We start from the raw sequence: 17255 nt of genomic DNA, 5'->3' as shown, positions 1-17255 counted from the left end.
CAGGGTAAATTACTTTGCTTTTATCATTTCGTGTTAATTGATCATGAATAATTTTATCAATTTAAAAACTGATTATTTAATGATTTTCAGAAACTTGAAAAGGCCAATTCTTATTTAAATCCTAGAATATAATCAGACCACGATATCGTGTGGTACTCAGTCTTTAGTTGACAGTTCGTTTGGTTGTATAAACTCTTTCATTTTTAGCCTACCAATCGTTAATAAAAAAAATTGGTTTTCCCAAGACCTTAGAAAACTCAAATTTCTAGGATTTTGAAAAAAAAAGGCATTTTTATATTTAACAAATAGACTGCTAATATTGAAGAGTTTAATGACAAAACCCACAAACGAAAGGTTATTTAAAACCTATGTATTACACGAATTATTTTTTATGCTAGGATTGAAATATTAATTAGCCTATAATTTTTTTTTAAATTTTTTAGAAAGATGATTTATTTTTAATTAATAAAATATTCATAAACCAATAAACATAATTTATTTCATCATTATTTTATTATAATCATAATACGATTACTAAATCTCACAAAAAATATAATAATTAAGAACGCTACCTCCTAAAAGCAAAAGTACCTGAGTAAACACTGTTCTGATATTCTTGTAACTATAACCTTAACTCGTTACTGATTTAAAAGTTGAGGACACTTGATAGCAATACAACTATAAAAACAATTTGTAATTATTTCCGTCAACCAAATTGTAACATTTTATCACAGATGTTTAAAAAAACTAGATTAATCTCAAAGAACATATAAGTGATGAAACAAATAACATGATAATCGAAGTGTTCTATGTTTCGAGTAAACTTTTGGAGAGCAATAATTAATTTATTTTAGCTAGGTTTTGAAAGAAAGGTATATAATGACATCTCAGCAACTGTTATGTCATTACAGGCGCGCGCCCACTGCCGCGAAGCGAAGAGAAAAGAAGCGAATAGAAGAGTAGCGAAGCGCCGCATCAGAAGAGGCGTAAGACTGTCGCCAATGCAACAGGAGTCTCGTTTCACGATACTGCGTAGGGGATAGTGAGGGAATATGGTACACCTTCAAATAAAAGCCTACAATTTGGTTAAATAACGACATGTTGACCTGTAATTGAAGTTGTGCACACTCCACTTTATTAACAAAACTTATATATGAACAACAGTTGTACGCAATTCACCATTAGTACTGCCGTGGATGTACAAAAATTAGAGTTATCACAAGGTCGTCGTAAACCCTACCTGGTAAAGAAAAAATAAACAGGTAGTCATACGTTTCTTATTATTCCAAATTATAACTTTTTTTTACAGCAAATGCTATTTACCACTGAACAAAGGAGCTCAAAGCCTGAGATTTTTGTGAGCCTGTACTTTAGAACAATTTACTTAAAGGGATAATTGTGATCAAAACTAATGAACTGGAATAATTTTGTTTTAATCATTTATTAAATGACGGAGATAAAATGACTATGTTTTTTCTTAATATTTTGTGTATAGTTCTTAGGTAGTAAGTTACTAAGAAAGTTACATTTTTTTTTGCGTTTACTATGAAGATATTATTCTAAAGTAAAAGCATTTCTTTGGAAAATAGGAAGAGAATACAGGAAGAAATATGTGACTAGTTTGGCTTTTTCGGTTGAACGTTTTTCAAGATAGTGAGGGATACCTTTAGTGGCGGAGCTTCTAAAGAGTGTCGTTCACCAAATGAAATCAGGCATGTGTAACGCCATTACTTCGACGAGAAAATGAAGTGTAAACGTCTGGTTTCGCTGTCGTCTGTTTCTAGTCCGCCTTGACTCTCGCTCTGACAGGTCACCGAAGTAATTAACCTTAATACCAACGACATGCCGGTAATGTATATTAGGACGTCAGCGGTGATGGCTATCAGGATCTCGGATATTACGCAATTAAGAGCCTTCCAAGTGGGTCGTTTTGACAACCTCTTCAAAGGACGTCCCCCGAGAAAAGACATGTATCTCAATCAAAGCGTCTCTTTGAAAGCATTTCGGGCCTGGATTTAAAAAAATAAAAATAAGTCGTCCTAGCATAAAGGGGAAATTTTTAAGTTTAATTTTTGTGACGCTGAATATTTTACAGAAATCAAAACAATAATTTATCTCATTCAAATAGCGATGATTAAAAAAATGTAAGAATGTAACATTGTGTTAACTTAGATTATATAGATGAAATATATTGTTACAATCAAATATGTCAAATTTTACCAGAAACCTTAACTAGATTAGGTAGAAACTGAAGAACATGCGTATTGTGTGAACTACATAAACAAACTAGACTTGGCATTTTTTCATTGGTAGCAGTCCTACTTCTGTCTCGAATGGTTGAATATTATTAAACCGTTCATTTAACATTCGTTTGATTTTTAGCTTTAGTGTACATAAATGTGAAAAAATGTAATACTTCCGGCTCAGCTTACAGGTGCAGTTAGATTTAGAAGATCATATTTCTACACGCTGGAGTAAGATTTGGCCATAACAACATTTTTTTCAGTTTTATAGAAAAATTTTAGTTTTACAAAAACTTTGAACCATTATTGTGTATATTAAATCAGTTATAAGTTTTTTGTCCTTCAACAATGATTTTTTCATCCCTTCAGCTAATAGGTTTTAAACGAAAACCTTTCAAAACAAAAGTGTTTGATTCTACTTTTTTACGAAATATAATAACTCTAAAAGGATGCAACAGTTTTCATACTAAGTGAGTTAGTGACTTTTTTTTTTAGGTTTTAAAAAAAACTTTACAATTTCTACCTCTATAGTTTGATTTTTCCCATTAACGAATTCGACTGAGATTTTCCATCTCTTTGTTTAATGTATCAGTATGAAAGTCTGACGTTAAAATTACGACAGTTATCGAGTCCAAAAAAAAGTTACGATGGTTTTGGGGGTCTAGGAACCATGAAACGAACAATAATGTACACAGTTTGTAGAAGTAGCACCATGGTAGCATTTTAATTGGTAGTATTCTTTAAAGCTACATAAACCTACGAATACTTTGCAGAAGTCTTATAAATACTCAAGTGTCTGGAGTTTGACTATCCATTAGAAAACAACATTTCTGGGTACCTAAGACTGTGTTTAAATGCACCTGAATGTATATACTTATCGTAGAAGTGACGTCACGCGGGTCGTCCGAACTTTAAGTGAATTATGGAACACGGAACGAAACGAATATGTCTACTTATCCCGTAATTTTAGATAAATGAGCATCACCATTTTGAAACAATTTTGTAAGTTGCATTAAATATAAAGTTTATGTAATTTTAAGACCCACGAAAACATTTTGATTTATATTTTACAGCTGTTAACAAATTTAATTAAAAAGTAAATATTTAAATATGTTTATCAGGAAGTTTCAACAAAATTATGTACATACATACATACCAATCGTACCTACAAAAACTAAGATAGAATCATAAATTAATGTGCCAAAAAATTTGTGTGATAGTAATACAGTGGACAGGATTACCTATTTCAATGAGACATTGTTTTAGCAATAAAATTTATTTGTTGAAAATAAATCTGTTTGGCTGGCCAGTAAAGTTTGGAGAGGCCGATCGTCGAGCCCGTCCGCACAGCTCTGGTGGACTACCAGCCCGTCCGCACTACTCTGGTGGACTACCAGCCCGTTCGCACTGCTCTGGTGGACTACCAGCCCGTCCGCACTACTCTGGTGGACTACCAGCCCGTCCGCACAGCTCTGGTGGACTACCAGCCCGTCCGCACTGCTCTGGTGGACTACCAGCCCGTCCGCACAGCTCTGGTGGACTACCAGCCCGTCCGCACTGCTCTGGTGGACTACCAGCCCGTCCGCACTGCTCTGGTGGACTACCAGCCCGTCCGCACTGCTCTGGTGGACTACCAGCCCGTCCGCACTGCTCTGGTGGACTACCAGCCCGTCCGCACTGCTCTGGTGGACTACCAGCCCGTCCGCACTGCTCTGGTGGACTACCAGCCCGTCCACACTGCTCTGGTGGACTACCAGCCCGTTCGCACTGCTCTGGTGGACTACCAGCCCGTCCGCACTACTCTGGTGGACTACCAGCCCGTTCGCACTGCTCTGGTGGACTACCAGCCCGTCCGCACTGCTCTGGTGGACTACCAGCCCGTCCGCACTGCTCTGGTGGACTACCAGCCCGTCCGCACTGCTCTGGTGGACTACCAGCCCGTCCGCACTGCTCTGGTGGACTACCAGCCCGTCCGCACTGCTCTGGTGGACTACCAGCCCGTCCGCACTGCTCTTGTGGACTACCAGCCCGTCCGCACTGCTCTGGTGGACTACCAGCCCGTCCGCACTGCTCTGGTGGACTACCAGCCCGTCCGCACTGCTCTGGTGGACTACCAGCCCGTCCGCACTGCTCTGGTGGACTACCAGCCCGTCCGCACTGCTCTGGTGGACTACCAGCCCGTCCGCACTGCTCTGGTGGACTACCAGCCCGTCCGCACTGCTCTGGTGGACTACCAGCCCGTCCGCACTGCTCTGGTGGACTACCAGCCCGTCCGCACTACTCTGGTGGACTACCAGCCCGTCCGCAATGCTCTGGTGGACTACCAGCCCGTCCGCACTACTCTGGTGGACTACCAGCCCGTCCGCACTACTCTGGTGGACTACCAGCCCGTCCGCACTGCTCTGGTGGACTACCAGCCCGTCCGCACTGCTCTGGTGGACTACCAGCCCGTCCGCACTGCTCTGGTGGACTACCAGCCCGTCCGCACTGCTCTGGTGGACTACCGCGGCAAGTGAAGGATGAACATGGCTTGTGTACTCGGAGGGAAGCCTACGATTCACGCCGAGTATTCGACATGCCTGAACATTACCGAATACTTGCCTTCGGGTTTCTTCGGAATTTTTTTCTTTAAGTGGAAAAAAGTCTGTTTTAAATGCCGGAAATGTCAATGCTAACATCTCCAATGCTACCAATGAGAAAATCTAGTCAATGTAAGTGTTACATATACTGTAAAGTTATGTATGAAAAAATAAATTAAAAAACATTTATTTTTGTTCTTCTGAAATAATAATTTTGTAATTATTAAGGTGAGCGATTTTTACAAAAGGAAAAATAATAATAATAACAACTACTTTTGACAAGGTTTTTCCGACATTATGATCTAATAGTACACCATTTTAACAAATAAGTATTTAGGTTAAGTTTATGTATTACAAATCTGTGATATAGAGAATGAAAATGGTCATTTGGGTTAGGTTGTGTGGACAGTGGGTTATGATGATAGGTTAGGTCCATTTAATATTCTTTAAAATTAGGATGATTGGTTAGGATAGGGTAGCTACATAGCTAAACAAAAGAATTCTCCAAAGTCACCCTAAGGCAGGTATTCGGTAATCTTCGGGCATGTCGAATACTCGGCGTGAATCTTAAGGCTTCCCGTACTTGGGGATTCGGACACGGCCTAAGGACGGCGGGGTTCGGACGGAGTAGTCCGCGGACAGGCAGGCGCCAGAGCGAGCGGAGGCCAGACCATTGCCGTCTGGCACGCTGCCCCCTGACACGCCACTCCCTCTCCCGACGACACCGGAGGCGACACGCAAGCGGCGCGACGCGATCTCGCCTGCAGCCCGCCCCGTCGCAACACCGCCACTTTCCCGCCAGGTGGCTCCATCAGCTGTTTGCCAGCCGAACACGCTTCCGTTGTCCATCATTTAGATTGCCTTCTGGCCAATTGTTGGCTGTGCTAGTTCATTCCCAAGCAAGTAGATGTACAGGATAATTATAAACTCCGTGAAACATTTCATAAAATCGGTACAGCGAAATGAAAAAGAATAACGTACCGTGAAAGAACAACTCTCAAATTTTTTTGAATGTAGCGCCAAAAAGCTATTTTAAAAAACAACCGACAGGGGCGCTAGTGCATGTAGTTGCTGAAAATGGCTGCGTAACCAGGTAGAGAAAGCCTTTTGTGTGCTTGAAAAAAAAAACGCTCGTTCAAGGGTCATATTAATGCCATAATTTACTTGCGCACTTTATCACATCTGTAATCATAATTAAAATATTAAATGTAATGAAATGGAAGTTACTGAACTTGTAAATTTGTAATCTGTGAAATAATTCATGAAGGATTACATAAATATTCAAGATAGAAGTAGGAGCTGAGTCAAAATACATCACATTTAATCGTTCCGAAAAAGACGTGCGCATGTTGTAGTACCAATATTAAACAAACACGTGTCTGTGAGTGCCTGAAATATCTAGTTCTGATAGTTATATTGGCGAATTTTCTTACCTGTTGGCTCAGCGGTTAGAAGTTCAGAGTTCGATTGCCAGCCCGATCGGTAATTTTTTCACTTTCGGGGAAATTATTTTTCTTTGTTCAAAGACTGGGTGTGTTGTTGTTGCGAAAGGCAATGGTGAACCACTGCAGTTTCGCCTCGCCTAGTTAGTACCAGTCACGGCGTGGTTTCCATCCCTTGACGATGTCTGGGCTAGCATATCAATATCATCATCGTGGACAAGTCAGCAAGTTAGCCCGGCGCAAAAGAGGAGAAGCTGATTGTATCAATACTAGTTTGAGGTAAAATTAGGTCTTCAACTTGCTGCTGGGGTTTTGCGAGCACGATATAGGTTTCAATGAGAATTTTTTTTTGTTAGTTAAAACGGTAGGATTAGTAAAAAAAATTATAGTTAAATAATTTATTGGACGTTGTCGTTCGCCAAAAAACAAGTTAGAATCCCCTCCATCGATTTCTCACAATAATTTCTGGGCCTATACAAAAATTAACTTCACCTTATCAAAAACCAGAAAACCTTATCAAAGCCCAGATCATTCGAAAAAAAAAAAAAAAAAAAAAAACAGGAGTTAGTTGAAGACAGTCTAATGATATAGACATGTTCTACTCTTCTGCGCCTGGCTACAGAGCATTGACATTGTACTTGTAAAGCTGTTCAAACACCCCCCTCCCCGTGGTTCAGCCAGGGCGAAGTGCAGGGCCGCGGGCCATCGCTCATCCCGCCGCGGGTCTGATGAATGGCGCGCCCTCTCTCAGCCTCACGCGCCCGGTGACGTCACGGTGCGTGCGCATGCCGCCACGCTCCCGCGCGCACGCACGGCGGGGAGGAGGGGGTGGACGCACTCCCCCCACCCCTGCCAGAGCACGTCGGCAGCGCTCCTGGTGGGTGGTCGCGGCACTCGGGGCGAGGCGCGGACACTGGACACGTGACGGTCCTCTCGTTGCTACCGCCACCTCCCCCCCCCCCTCCCCCCTTCCTTCCTCGAGCCCGCGCGGAAACACGTTCCTTTCTGGTTTATCCTCCGAGTCGCTCATAAAGTCCAGGACCCCTACGTGCGGCCGTTCCCACGCGCTGAGCTATCGCTCTCCAGAAATACCCCGTCACGTAACAAACGCTTCTTATTCCAGGAAACCGATACGTAAACAATATCCGAGCCACGGTTCTCCACAGCCTCTTTCTCATATAAAAAATTTTCTATCAATCGTTGCCAATACCCAAAAGTTATTTTAAAATTATAACAAAAAAAGATAGATAAACGATAAAAAATTAAGAAAGACATGACTAAATACGGCTAAGCTCGTTTGCGCATTACCATTAAAATGTTAAACAGGATTTACTAGTAAAGCGCTAAAGATGCCTATCGGGAATAGGCCTACCTACTACCATACTATACTAAACATTTGGATTGCTGACTGAATGACGTTACCGACAGGATTTTGCAGCGATTATTACGTCGTTAACTGAGGACACTTGTTTCATATTTGCAGGCGAATCTGAAGGGCAAAGACGTTTGTAACTGGGAACTCGTAAAAATCTGAGATCGCCCATCATTAAATCAGAAAAGTCCGCCACTTTTCTTACATTAAACGTAAATATAATAGTTCGGACCGACTGGAGATCTGACCAGCAACGACCAGGTGGAAAGCGAGCGATTATGTTACTGTAACACACTACCAATGAAATTAACGTTTAATAGCTGGTACCGTTAAAATTTTGATAGCCAACTCTAGCACTTTATCGAAACCAAAAAACTTCCAAGATACAAAAAAAAAGTATTAAAAGTACAAGAACAAAAATCTATGTACGACCAAAACGTTACAGTTTATTTGTTTTTAAGTATTTAATTTAATTCTTTCTTAATTGAAATATTTTTTTGCCATATTGTGTTAACATATAGTATTAACAATTATTTACCTTTTTAGATTTAAAATTAAATGTCATACTCAGCAGTTGATAATTTTTTCTTTGTAAATATTCTAAATTCCTAACAGACGTTGATTATTTTTTATAAACCTTCAACATACAGATGGTAAAGCACACTTACTGATAGAGAAACTCGAGACGGGTAATGTCACGCGGCGGCTCAACTTGTGCAGCTGTGAGCACACGGTCGTCATTGGCGACGACACTTCGGCGGGGTCGTCCACGGAAATGACGAGGGAATGATTACAGGCGAGGACACGAAATGCAAATCCAAGCTACCCTGTGTTTCGAGGCGAGACAATTATCCCCTCCCCCACTCCTGTGCCCCACACACACACAATCACCCTTCTGGGCGGGAGTTGGGGGCCGTTTATCAACTTACTCCCGGGAGTAAACGTTGAAGATGGCCGAGGAAGAGGCGGGGTGGACTTGAATCCATCACAAGTCCCACCGAGCCAAGTCCCACCTTTGCCATAGGCTTGCCAGCCCAATCAGGTAACACACTGAACACGTAACGGTGTGGAGATGTGGTTTTAGTTTCATCTGTCGTCGTTTGCTATCAACGTATAGAGTTACACATAAACGCCATTTAAACACACTGAAATCAAATATATATATATATGTATATATGTGTATGTATATATATGTATATATATATGTATATTCACTGTGTAAAATTAAAGTGCATGCGATATAACTTGCATTATTTCTCAAATATATTGTTACCAATGAAATAAAAAATATGTATATTTTTCCCAACCTTCAGACTAAATACAAATTGTATTTATTTTTATTTATTAGGAATCAATAAAAATAGCGTTTATTTAGCCTGGTCAGTTTCTGATCTCTATTACATTTCTTAGGAGTTGATCTGAAAAAATTGTTAAAAGATACTTTGATAACTCATATGAAAAAATAATATCTATATACATTTTAATGATGAAAATTACGGCAGTTAAAGAGCTATGATTCGCGCAAATATTAACTAATGAAATGGTACTTGTAAAGAACTCTCTTCATAACTTAATCATGCAAATTATTGTCTAACTGGTCACATCAAGGCACAAATAATTTCTGCTTTAGGATTCTATAACCATGATGAACTTTTTATTTAATTATTTTACATGAAAAGTTAAATCATACAAAAATATATCTGAGCTAGAGATGACCAATACCACTTAAGAAAACGCATGCCTCTATAACTCAAAACATGAAACTATTAAAATAACTGTGGATAAGTGAATTTTCACGTTGAATATGCTAAAGATGCTACATTATAAATTATTTAGAGAGTTTTAACAGTTTATAGTGGAAAACTATTTGAGGCAGTGTTTTTGAAAGTTTCATATGTAGTTTGAGCGATACCAGCACACATCAAAGTTTATGTCTTCACGGTCAGAATAAAAAAAAAAAAAAACTTTTTGGCGAGACATTGTCATTTCCACGTTTTTAGAGTGTTCTGAATATACCTGCCATAAATCGACCAACCTTTCATTTCTAGACCATCATACGAAAGTACGAAAACATACACTTCCGAAAAAATAATTTATGCGATAATAGTTTACATTTTATACTTCAACAATTATATACACAATGTTCGCGGATAGAAGAGCATAATTTTAGTGGTTGGTAAGGAAACCAAGATATATATATATATATATATATATATATATATATATATATATATATATATATATATATATATAGTAAATAACACATGTCCGGTATTGCAACCACGTAAGTCACAGACGCAAACAGTAGCTCGCAAATTTGAATTTCCCGCGCATTAGGCGCTTCACCATTGGCTGAGAGGACACGCGGCAGCGTCGTAAGGTTCAAATGGCCCGCGGGAAGCCGGAAGTTTAAAGTTAGCCACGCTTACTAGAAGGCAGCATCACATGCGTGGTGCGAACAAGCATACTAGAGACTAATACCAGACAGCAAAAAAAATTTTTGAGAACCTGGTGGCGTTTTTGTCACGTCATTCGTAAAGATGGCCAACGGTATGCCCGGTATGAACAGTGTATCAGTTTAATACATGTGATACCAATGTTATGACAACAATAATTACTTTTTCTCTTGAAAAAACCTTCTCAAACTCTCGCCTGTGTTGCTAATACAGAGCTGTATGGTGTGTTCGGTACGACTCTCCTAGTTTCCGGTACCCGCTGGTTAAGAAGCGAGAAGATCTTCCAACGCCAGACACTTCTTTTGTGAACGATCCATTGGTACCTCTTCCACTTCAATTTATCTCGCATCCCCGTACACCGTGTGCATACCAGCCCAGCCCTCTCAGCGCATGTAAGGTTTGCCATGCCATGGTTGTACGTGAATCCTGTAAACGCATCACCGTGCACACTGACGACCAACATTGCGCTAATTGATAAAGCCTGAATATTTACCTATGAAAATAAGATATCTGTCTCATTAAAATCAAGCTCTTCAATAAATGGTACAAGGGCTAGAAAATATATTTTATGGATTTTAATTTACCTATGAAAATAAGATATCTGTCTCATTAAAATCAAGCTCTTCAATAAATGGTAAAAGGGCTAGAAAATATCTTTTATGGATTTTTATTTACCTATGACTACAACCAACCATCCACTGTGCTGTACCCCAGACCGCTGGTTACTAGTGCGCACAGCTGTATCCAAAGGTCTGCGCCAGGTTTGTCGCCTCCTTCGCGATTGCAATCGCGCGTCCAATCAGCCATTGGAGGGGCGCCTAATGCGCGGGAAATTCAAATTTGCGCGCTTCTGTTCGAGCCTGTAACTTTACAGGGTTGCTATTACGGAAATATTTTCTTCATTAAAAATTGCTAATTTTGAATTCACTGCCATCCATTAAATTTTTTTATCCAGATACCACAAAAATTCTGCATATACTTAAAAAAAATTAACCTACTTCAAATATGGTATTATGACAATATGGGAAACACTGGCAAATTATCAATAGCGAAGCGCGAGACACTTTACCGCATTGCTTTCAAGCTATTTCACACTCCACGCCACTAGATCCCACCTAAAAACGTAGGTACACTCCAATTTTTCTGTAAAACAAAATAAATGCACACGTGGAAGAAATAAGTGTATTTTGGCAAGAGTATTAAGCAGTTTTTTTTCTTATATGCCAAGATTATTCTTGTGAGTTCGTGTTCAAATTAGGTGAACTTTGTTCTCGTAAATTTTCGAATGTAATGACAAAATTATGAAGATGCCAGAATAATTTTAACCAGCGTTCTTCGTAAATGTATGGGAGAAACATTTATTATTGTAGGTAAATACAAAACGACATAGACAGAAACTGGCTGGCTAAGGAATTATCGTTACATTTTTACACTTATATAGGGTCAAAAAACCCTCAGAAGGTCAAAAGGTTGCACGAAGTGACGTACTTTCAAATACTGCATCGGTGTTCTGTGAGGATCTTCGCAACTATTCGGAAGGCCAACAAAAATGGCTGATATCCTTTAATATGACCTTTACAATATCATTTAGGCTGACGAGTACTTAAAGAAGGTATTTGGAAACAGCAGTTCAGTGGTGATTGTTAAACTTGGTTCTAGTTTCATCGGGAATAATATCAACGGTGTCAGTGAAATCAGTTGAAACTGCTTTAGAAATGAATCAAAAGTAGCGTCAACAGATTTGCAAGAAAATATTACGGAATCGAAGTAGTTTTAACAGTTTGAAGTTAGAAATTTGTTTTTCACTGAATTTTTTAAGTATAAATCAATGAATTGTTAACAATTTAAAAACTATAAACGTCGAACGAATTTTGCGGCGCAACGGACTAGGTTGAAAATACAATAATATTTTTAAATCATTTTAAATGTGCTTGTATGAGTTATTGGAGTCTAAATAATTAAAATAACAATTGTATATTGATTCAGAAATCATCTAGATTTCAGTCCCAGAGCCGGGGAATTAGATATATAGCTAATAGAATCAAAATGTTTAATGTTTTGCTTGTACGATGAATAACCATCTTTAATTTAAATGTTTGGCTGTTTTTCAGTAAAATAACAAGCAAATGTGCCAAAAATATAGGGGTGTTTGGCCTCTAAATATCTTCAATAATCAATGCCATTATAGTTAGAATATTTAAGGAAAAAATAGGTTTCTACTGTGTTTTAAATTATAAAATTTAAGGACTTTTTTTGGTAAAGCCTATCTTAAACAGCGCTTTTAATGTTATTAAAACTTTCCAAATGCATTATACTATGTAAGTTATAAATCGAAATGCAGAAATGTTTATGTTGGGCTTTAATTTTTACTAGCTCTCAAGAAAAAATGCTAGAACATAACATTTAAAAAGGAACCGTCTACTACAAATAATTTCTATAAGTTATGGAGTGTTTGAATGAAAACGTCAGTTTCAGCGCAAAAAAATATAATATTGCAAAGATCTATTTCAGCCAGTTATCAAAATTTATAGAGAAATGTTTCCTCTTGTTAATATTGGATTATAAATTACCATATTGCCTTATGGTAACTCTTCGTTTAGGTTTCCAAAATATTATCGTTTATACATTTATAAGAGCGTCATATAAAATAAAACAAACCAATTATAAAATTTGTTAGAATATTAACATTCTTCTAATTTGTATACCATTGTATTTCATCATTGGTGTTTGTCAAAATTTAAAGTATGTATTAATGAGAATTTATGCAGCACATTAAACGTATCTTTAAAATTAGTCTTCTTTCATTTTTAACGCCAGGCAATTTCCACGCTTCTCTACTTTCTTGTGGCTTAGGAACTGCGCTGTGAAATAATTTAAATTGTGTAAAATTGTTTAGTGTGTCTTCTCAGGCATTGTAAAGAAATAAAAGAGCGTAATTTCCTCATAACATGATTAGTCTCCACAATTCTCGTCTCAAACGACTCGTAAAGTAAACTGTAAGAAATTGTTTGAAAATTGCGTTAGATGTTCTTTCTAAGAAGACGTTTTAAAAGACCGGAACCACACTTTATCCTTCGGCCGTTTCGTAAATAAATTGTAAAGCTTCGTGAACTGTTAACAGTTGTAATGCCTCTTAACTTCATCACGCCATTGTTATACACTTTTCAAGCAAAGATTCGTGCCCTATCCGAATTTTCATTACAGATTAACAAAATTCGAGCAGTTTTCAGTGGACAAAGAATGTTTTGAATACATAAATGGTGACATATAGATTATCACTTCAGTTTACGTATTTTTTATCTAACTATACAACCAAAGCCTAAAGTTAATACATTATTGCCTTTGCTGGATTCAAATATTAAAATAAAAACGTATGTCTGTTATTTAAACTTTAAAGTAAGTTGTGGCCAACAAAATATAAAATTTATTATTTTAGTTAGTCACGGTGATTTTTAGGCTGTAGGTAAAGTTTCTGATTTTAACGATATTCTAACTGAAAAGATTTGAATATTGTTTTAAATAGTATCATAATATAAACATTATTGGAGAATAGTTGTGAGTACGAAAAATGTGAATGGTGAATTCATCCTAACTGAAAACAACACTGCAAACATATATTAAAATAAGATATATAAAAGTTTAATTATTTTACATTTATGTTGTGTAATTTATTAAAACAAGAATACTAGTGGAAAAACTTAAAAGTAAATAACTTCATTCAGGAATGATTATAAACTTTCTCCGCCTGACTGCCTCGCTCCTACTCACCGCTTGTTTTTGCTTCAATCGTGAAACTTGTATGCCTATTACCCCATATTTGTCACAGATCGCGCCTACGCTATGCCTTTTTTATTTTACGATTCAAAATGAACGCGGTCGCTCACCGTGATTTTAATTTGCGTCGCAACATGTTTGGAATCCATCACAAGTTTATTCAGGTTTTTTTCTGAGTGTAAAAAGGCTACAAACACGTCTGTCAAAGGGTGAATAATACTTTTAATACTCTGCACATTTTATTAACGGTAAAATTTTATTCACACATTCATTTTCCAGGTGTTTTCATAAAACATATCTACCTACTATAGGATAAAACTTTAAAAGGTTCTAACGTTGAATGTTACTATACTCATTCGACTAAAAAGTGATTTAAGGTCCCATATATGCTTTAAACTTCATTATCAAAAGACTTATTTTATTTCACTGTTTCACGTAACTTCATGACTGGTTATCATTGTTTTGCTATGGTTGCAGTGTTTGTTGTTTCTATCAATTATTCGCTGTGGTTTAAATGGGATCGTCGCTCCTCGGGGATACAGTTCGCTGAAAACACGTCGACAAACACACTCATGCCGTCTCCTAGCAGCACATTTCCTGGCATTAGTATGTTATTGGGTACTTTGTTGTTTGATTCTATCGTTTAAGGGAATTAATGAATTTTCCTTTTTTCTTTTACTGTTCAAGTGGATTACTGAAGTATGAAGTTTCAGTTCAAACACGTGTGATGGCCTCGTACTAATTTTGTCAAACTTTACTTCTTGTTTACGTAACGACACTCACAAGGTATTCAAGTTTTTGTTTTATTTATTTATTTATTTATTTATTATGGCCTTCTATACAACCCAAGCAGATGGGAAGAAGTTGTCAATTTGCAGAACCACATTTCACATACATATATCATTAGAGAACCGCAATAAAATACTACATAAGTATTACATATGAAAACAAATACATATTTAAACAAATTCAAACAGATAGAAGTTGTCAGTTTAAAAGCACAATATATATAACAAACATCATTAAAAACAACAATGAAACATATATATATATGTTACACATATGATCATAGACAATAAAACAAAATAAACAAATAGACAAATAAACAATTTATAAAAACACATTACATATAGCAAACATCACTAAAATACAACAATACAGAAATACATATTTACATGATACAAAAATAAAATAAAATACTATTTATCAAAGAATTCTTCTAATGAGTAGTAAGCTTTTTGTAGTAAAAAGGTTTTAAGTTGAGATGCAAATGTATGGTTATTACTATTTTCCATAATACTTTTTGGGAGTTTGTTAATTAATTTCATGCCCATATAAAATGGATTTAGTGTATATTTTTTGGTTCTATGCTGTACATTATGTATTTTATCAGCGTTTCTTGTTAAATATTTATGTATATCACTATTTTTTACTAATTGTATATTATTGTTATAAAACAATATTGTTTTATATATATATATATATATATGCTTACCACAGTCATTATTTTATTTGTTTTAAAAATTTGTCTACAGTGACTTCTGTGTTCCTTACCACATATAATTCTCACAATTCTTTTTTGTAAAATAAATATTTTTTTCCAATTTGAGGAATTCCCCCAAAATATAATACCATAGCTAATAACAGATTGTATATTTGAATAATAATAAGATAAGACAGCACTACTGGAGCACAATTTTGTTAATGTATATATACCAAAGCATGTTGAACTTAATTTTTTGCAGATGTTATCAACATGTGCAGTCCAGGAGAGAGTGTTATCTATAGTAAGACCAAGGAATTTATTACTTTTTACATAGTAAAAAATATCATCACCTATCCTAATGTTATTTTGTATTAATGAATTGCTTCTCCGCAATGCGAATTGCATAATAACAGTTTTATTAGAGTTTAAGGTAAGATTATTTGTAGAGAACCATCGCAATGTATTAGTAAGTGTTTGCCTGGTTTTTGTTTCTAATGTATGTCTATTTGGGTCCATAATTAATATACTTGTATCGTCGGCAAACAATATTGGATAACCTAATTTTAAACTTGTTGGGAAATCGTTTACATAAATGTTAAATAAAATGGGACCCAAGATAGAGCCTTGGGGCACACCTTGTGTAACATTTTTTGGCTCAGAAAAACATGCTGTCGTATAATTATTTTCAGTAAATATGATTGACGTAACTTGTTTTCTATTATTAAGATATGATTTAAATAAGTCATGAACCACACCTCTTATACCACAGTTTTCTAGCTTTATCAAAAGTAGATCATGGTTAACACAGTCAAATGCTTTTGAAAGATCGGCAAAGATGCAATTAGTAAAACATTTTTTGTCACAAGATGTTAGAGTATTATTAATAAAACGAAAAATTGCTTGCTCTGTTGATTTTCCTACCATGAAACCAAACTGATGGTTAGTTATTAGTCTTTGGTTATTTAGAAATTTAGTCAAAGAATTTGCTATAACCTTTTCTAGAATTTTTGAAAAGGAGGAAAGAAGAGCAATAGGCCTGTAATTATCCATCTGTTTTTTGTCACCTTTTTTATAGATTGGTACAATTTTTGCAAACTTAAGTCTATCAGGAAATATACCTTGTGATAGACATTCATTAAATATGTATGTTAATGGGGATTTAATCAAATTGGAGCATTTTTTTAAGATTGTGACTGGAATACCATCTAATCCAAAGGAATTTTTATTTTTTAGGCTATTTATAACATTGACAATATCATCTGTAGTAATAGGTTTTATGAATAACGACTTATGATGCATATGCATAGGTTTATGATGGTCAATATCTTGATTATAGTCCTTGTATTTAAGGTTTGTTTCCATTTGTATCTTTTGTGGGATTTCAATAAAAAAATTATTAAATTTATTCGCTATTATTGTACTGTCAGTCACTTCTACACCGGAGATATTAATACTTAAGTTATCACAACTTTTACCAGGTTTTATTTCATTATTAATCATATTCCACATCTGTTTTGTTTTATTGACAGCAGAAGTTATTTTCTCTGTATTATACTTTTTTTTTGCCAGTAATAGCAGTTTACTATAAATACTTTCATATTTTTTATAGTATGCCTTTTGGGCAGGGTTAGATTGCGACCTTAAATTTAATCTAAGTGATTTAATTTTTTTATCTGAAATAAGTAGACCTTTTGTCATCCATTTCATGTTATTTCGACTGCTACATTTTACATATTTCTGTGGGAAAGCATGGTTAAAATGAAGTTGGAAGATATCACTGAAAGTGAGTTTCTGTACAAATAGTGTATGTTATGTAATAATTAAATATACAAACCAAACGAATGAGTAATTCCAAATCAAAACAGAGAACTCTGTAATCTTAAAGTTTCTCAAAACGCAGTCA

At 36.3% G+C, this 17255-nt stretch overlaps 1 protein-coding gene across 1 annotated transcript in view; it reads left to right on the top strand.

Annotated features, from left to right (window-relative positions):
• LOC134530029 (adhesive plaque matrix protein-like) overlaps positions 1-4759 on the top strand; it is a 39522-nt gene extending 34763 nt beyond the window's left edge. Inside the window, exons 3-4 of the mRNA XM_063364556.1 lie at positions 912-1032; positions 3594-4759. Of these exons, the coding sequence (XP_063220626.1) occupies positions 912-1032; positions 3594-4759 (1287 nt within the window). The remainder of the gene's footprint in view (positions 1-911; positions 1033-3593) is intronic.
• The last annotated feature ends 12496 nt before the right edge of the window (positions 4760-17255 follow it).

Source organism: Bacillus rossius, chromosome 3, assembly GCF_032445375.1.
Source record: "Bacillus rossius redtenbacheri isolate Brsri chromosome 3, Brsri_v3, whole genome shotgun sequence".
In the NCBI taxonomy this organism is placed as follows: Eukaryota; Metazoa; Arthropoda; class Insecta; order Phasmatodea; family Bacillidae; genus Bacillus; species Bacillus rossius.
The sequence above is the reverse complement of the archived record's forward strand: the minus strand, read 5'-3'. Positions and strand labels throughout refer to the sequence as shown.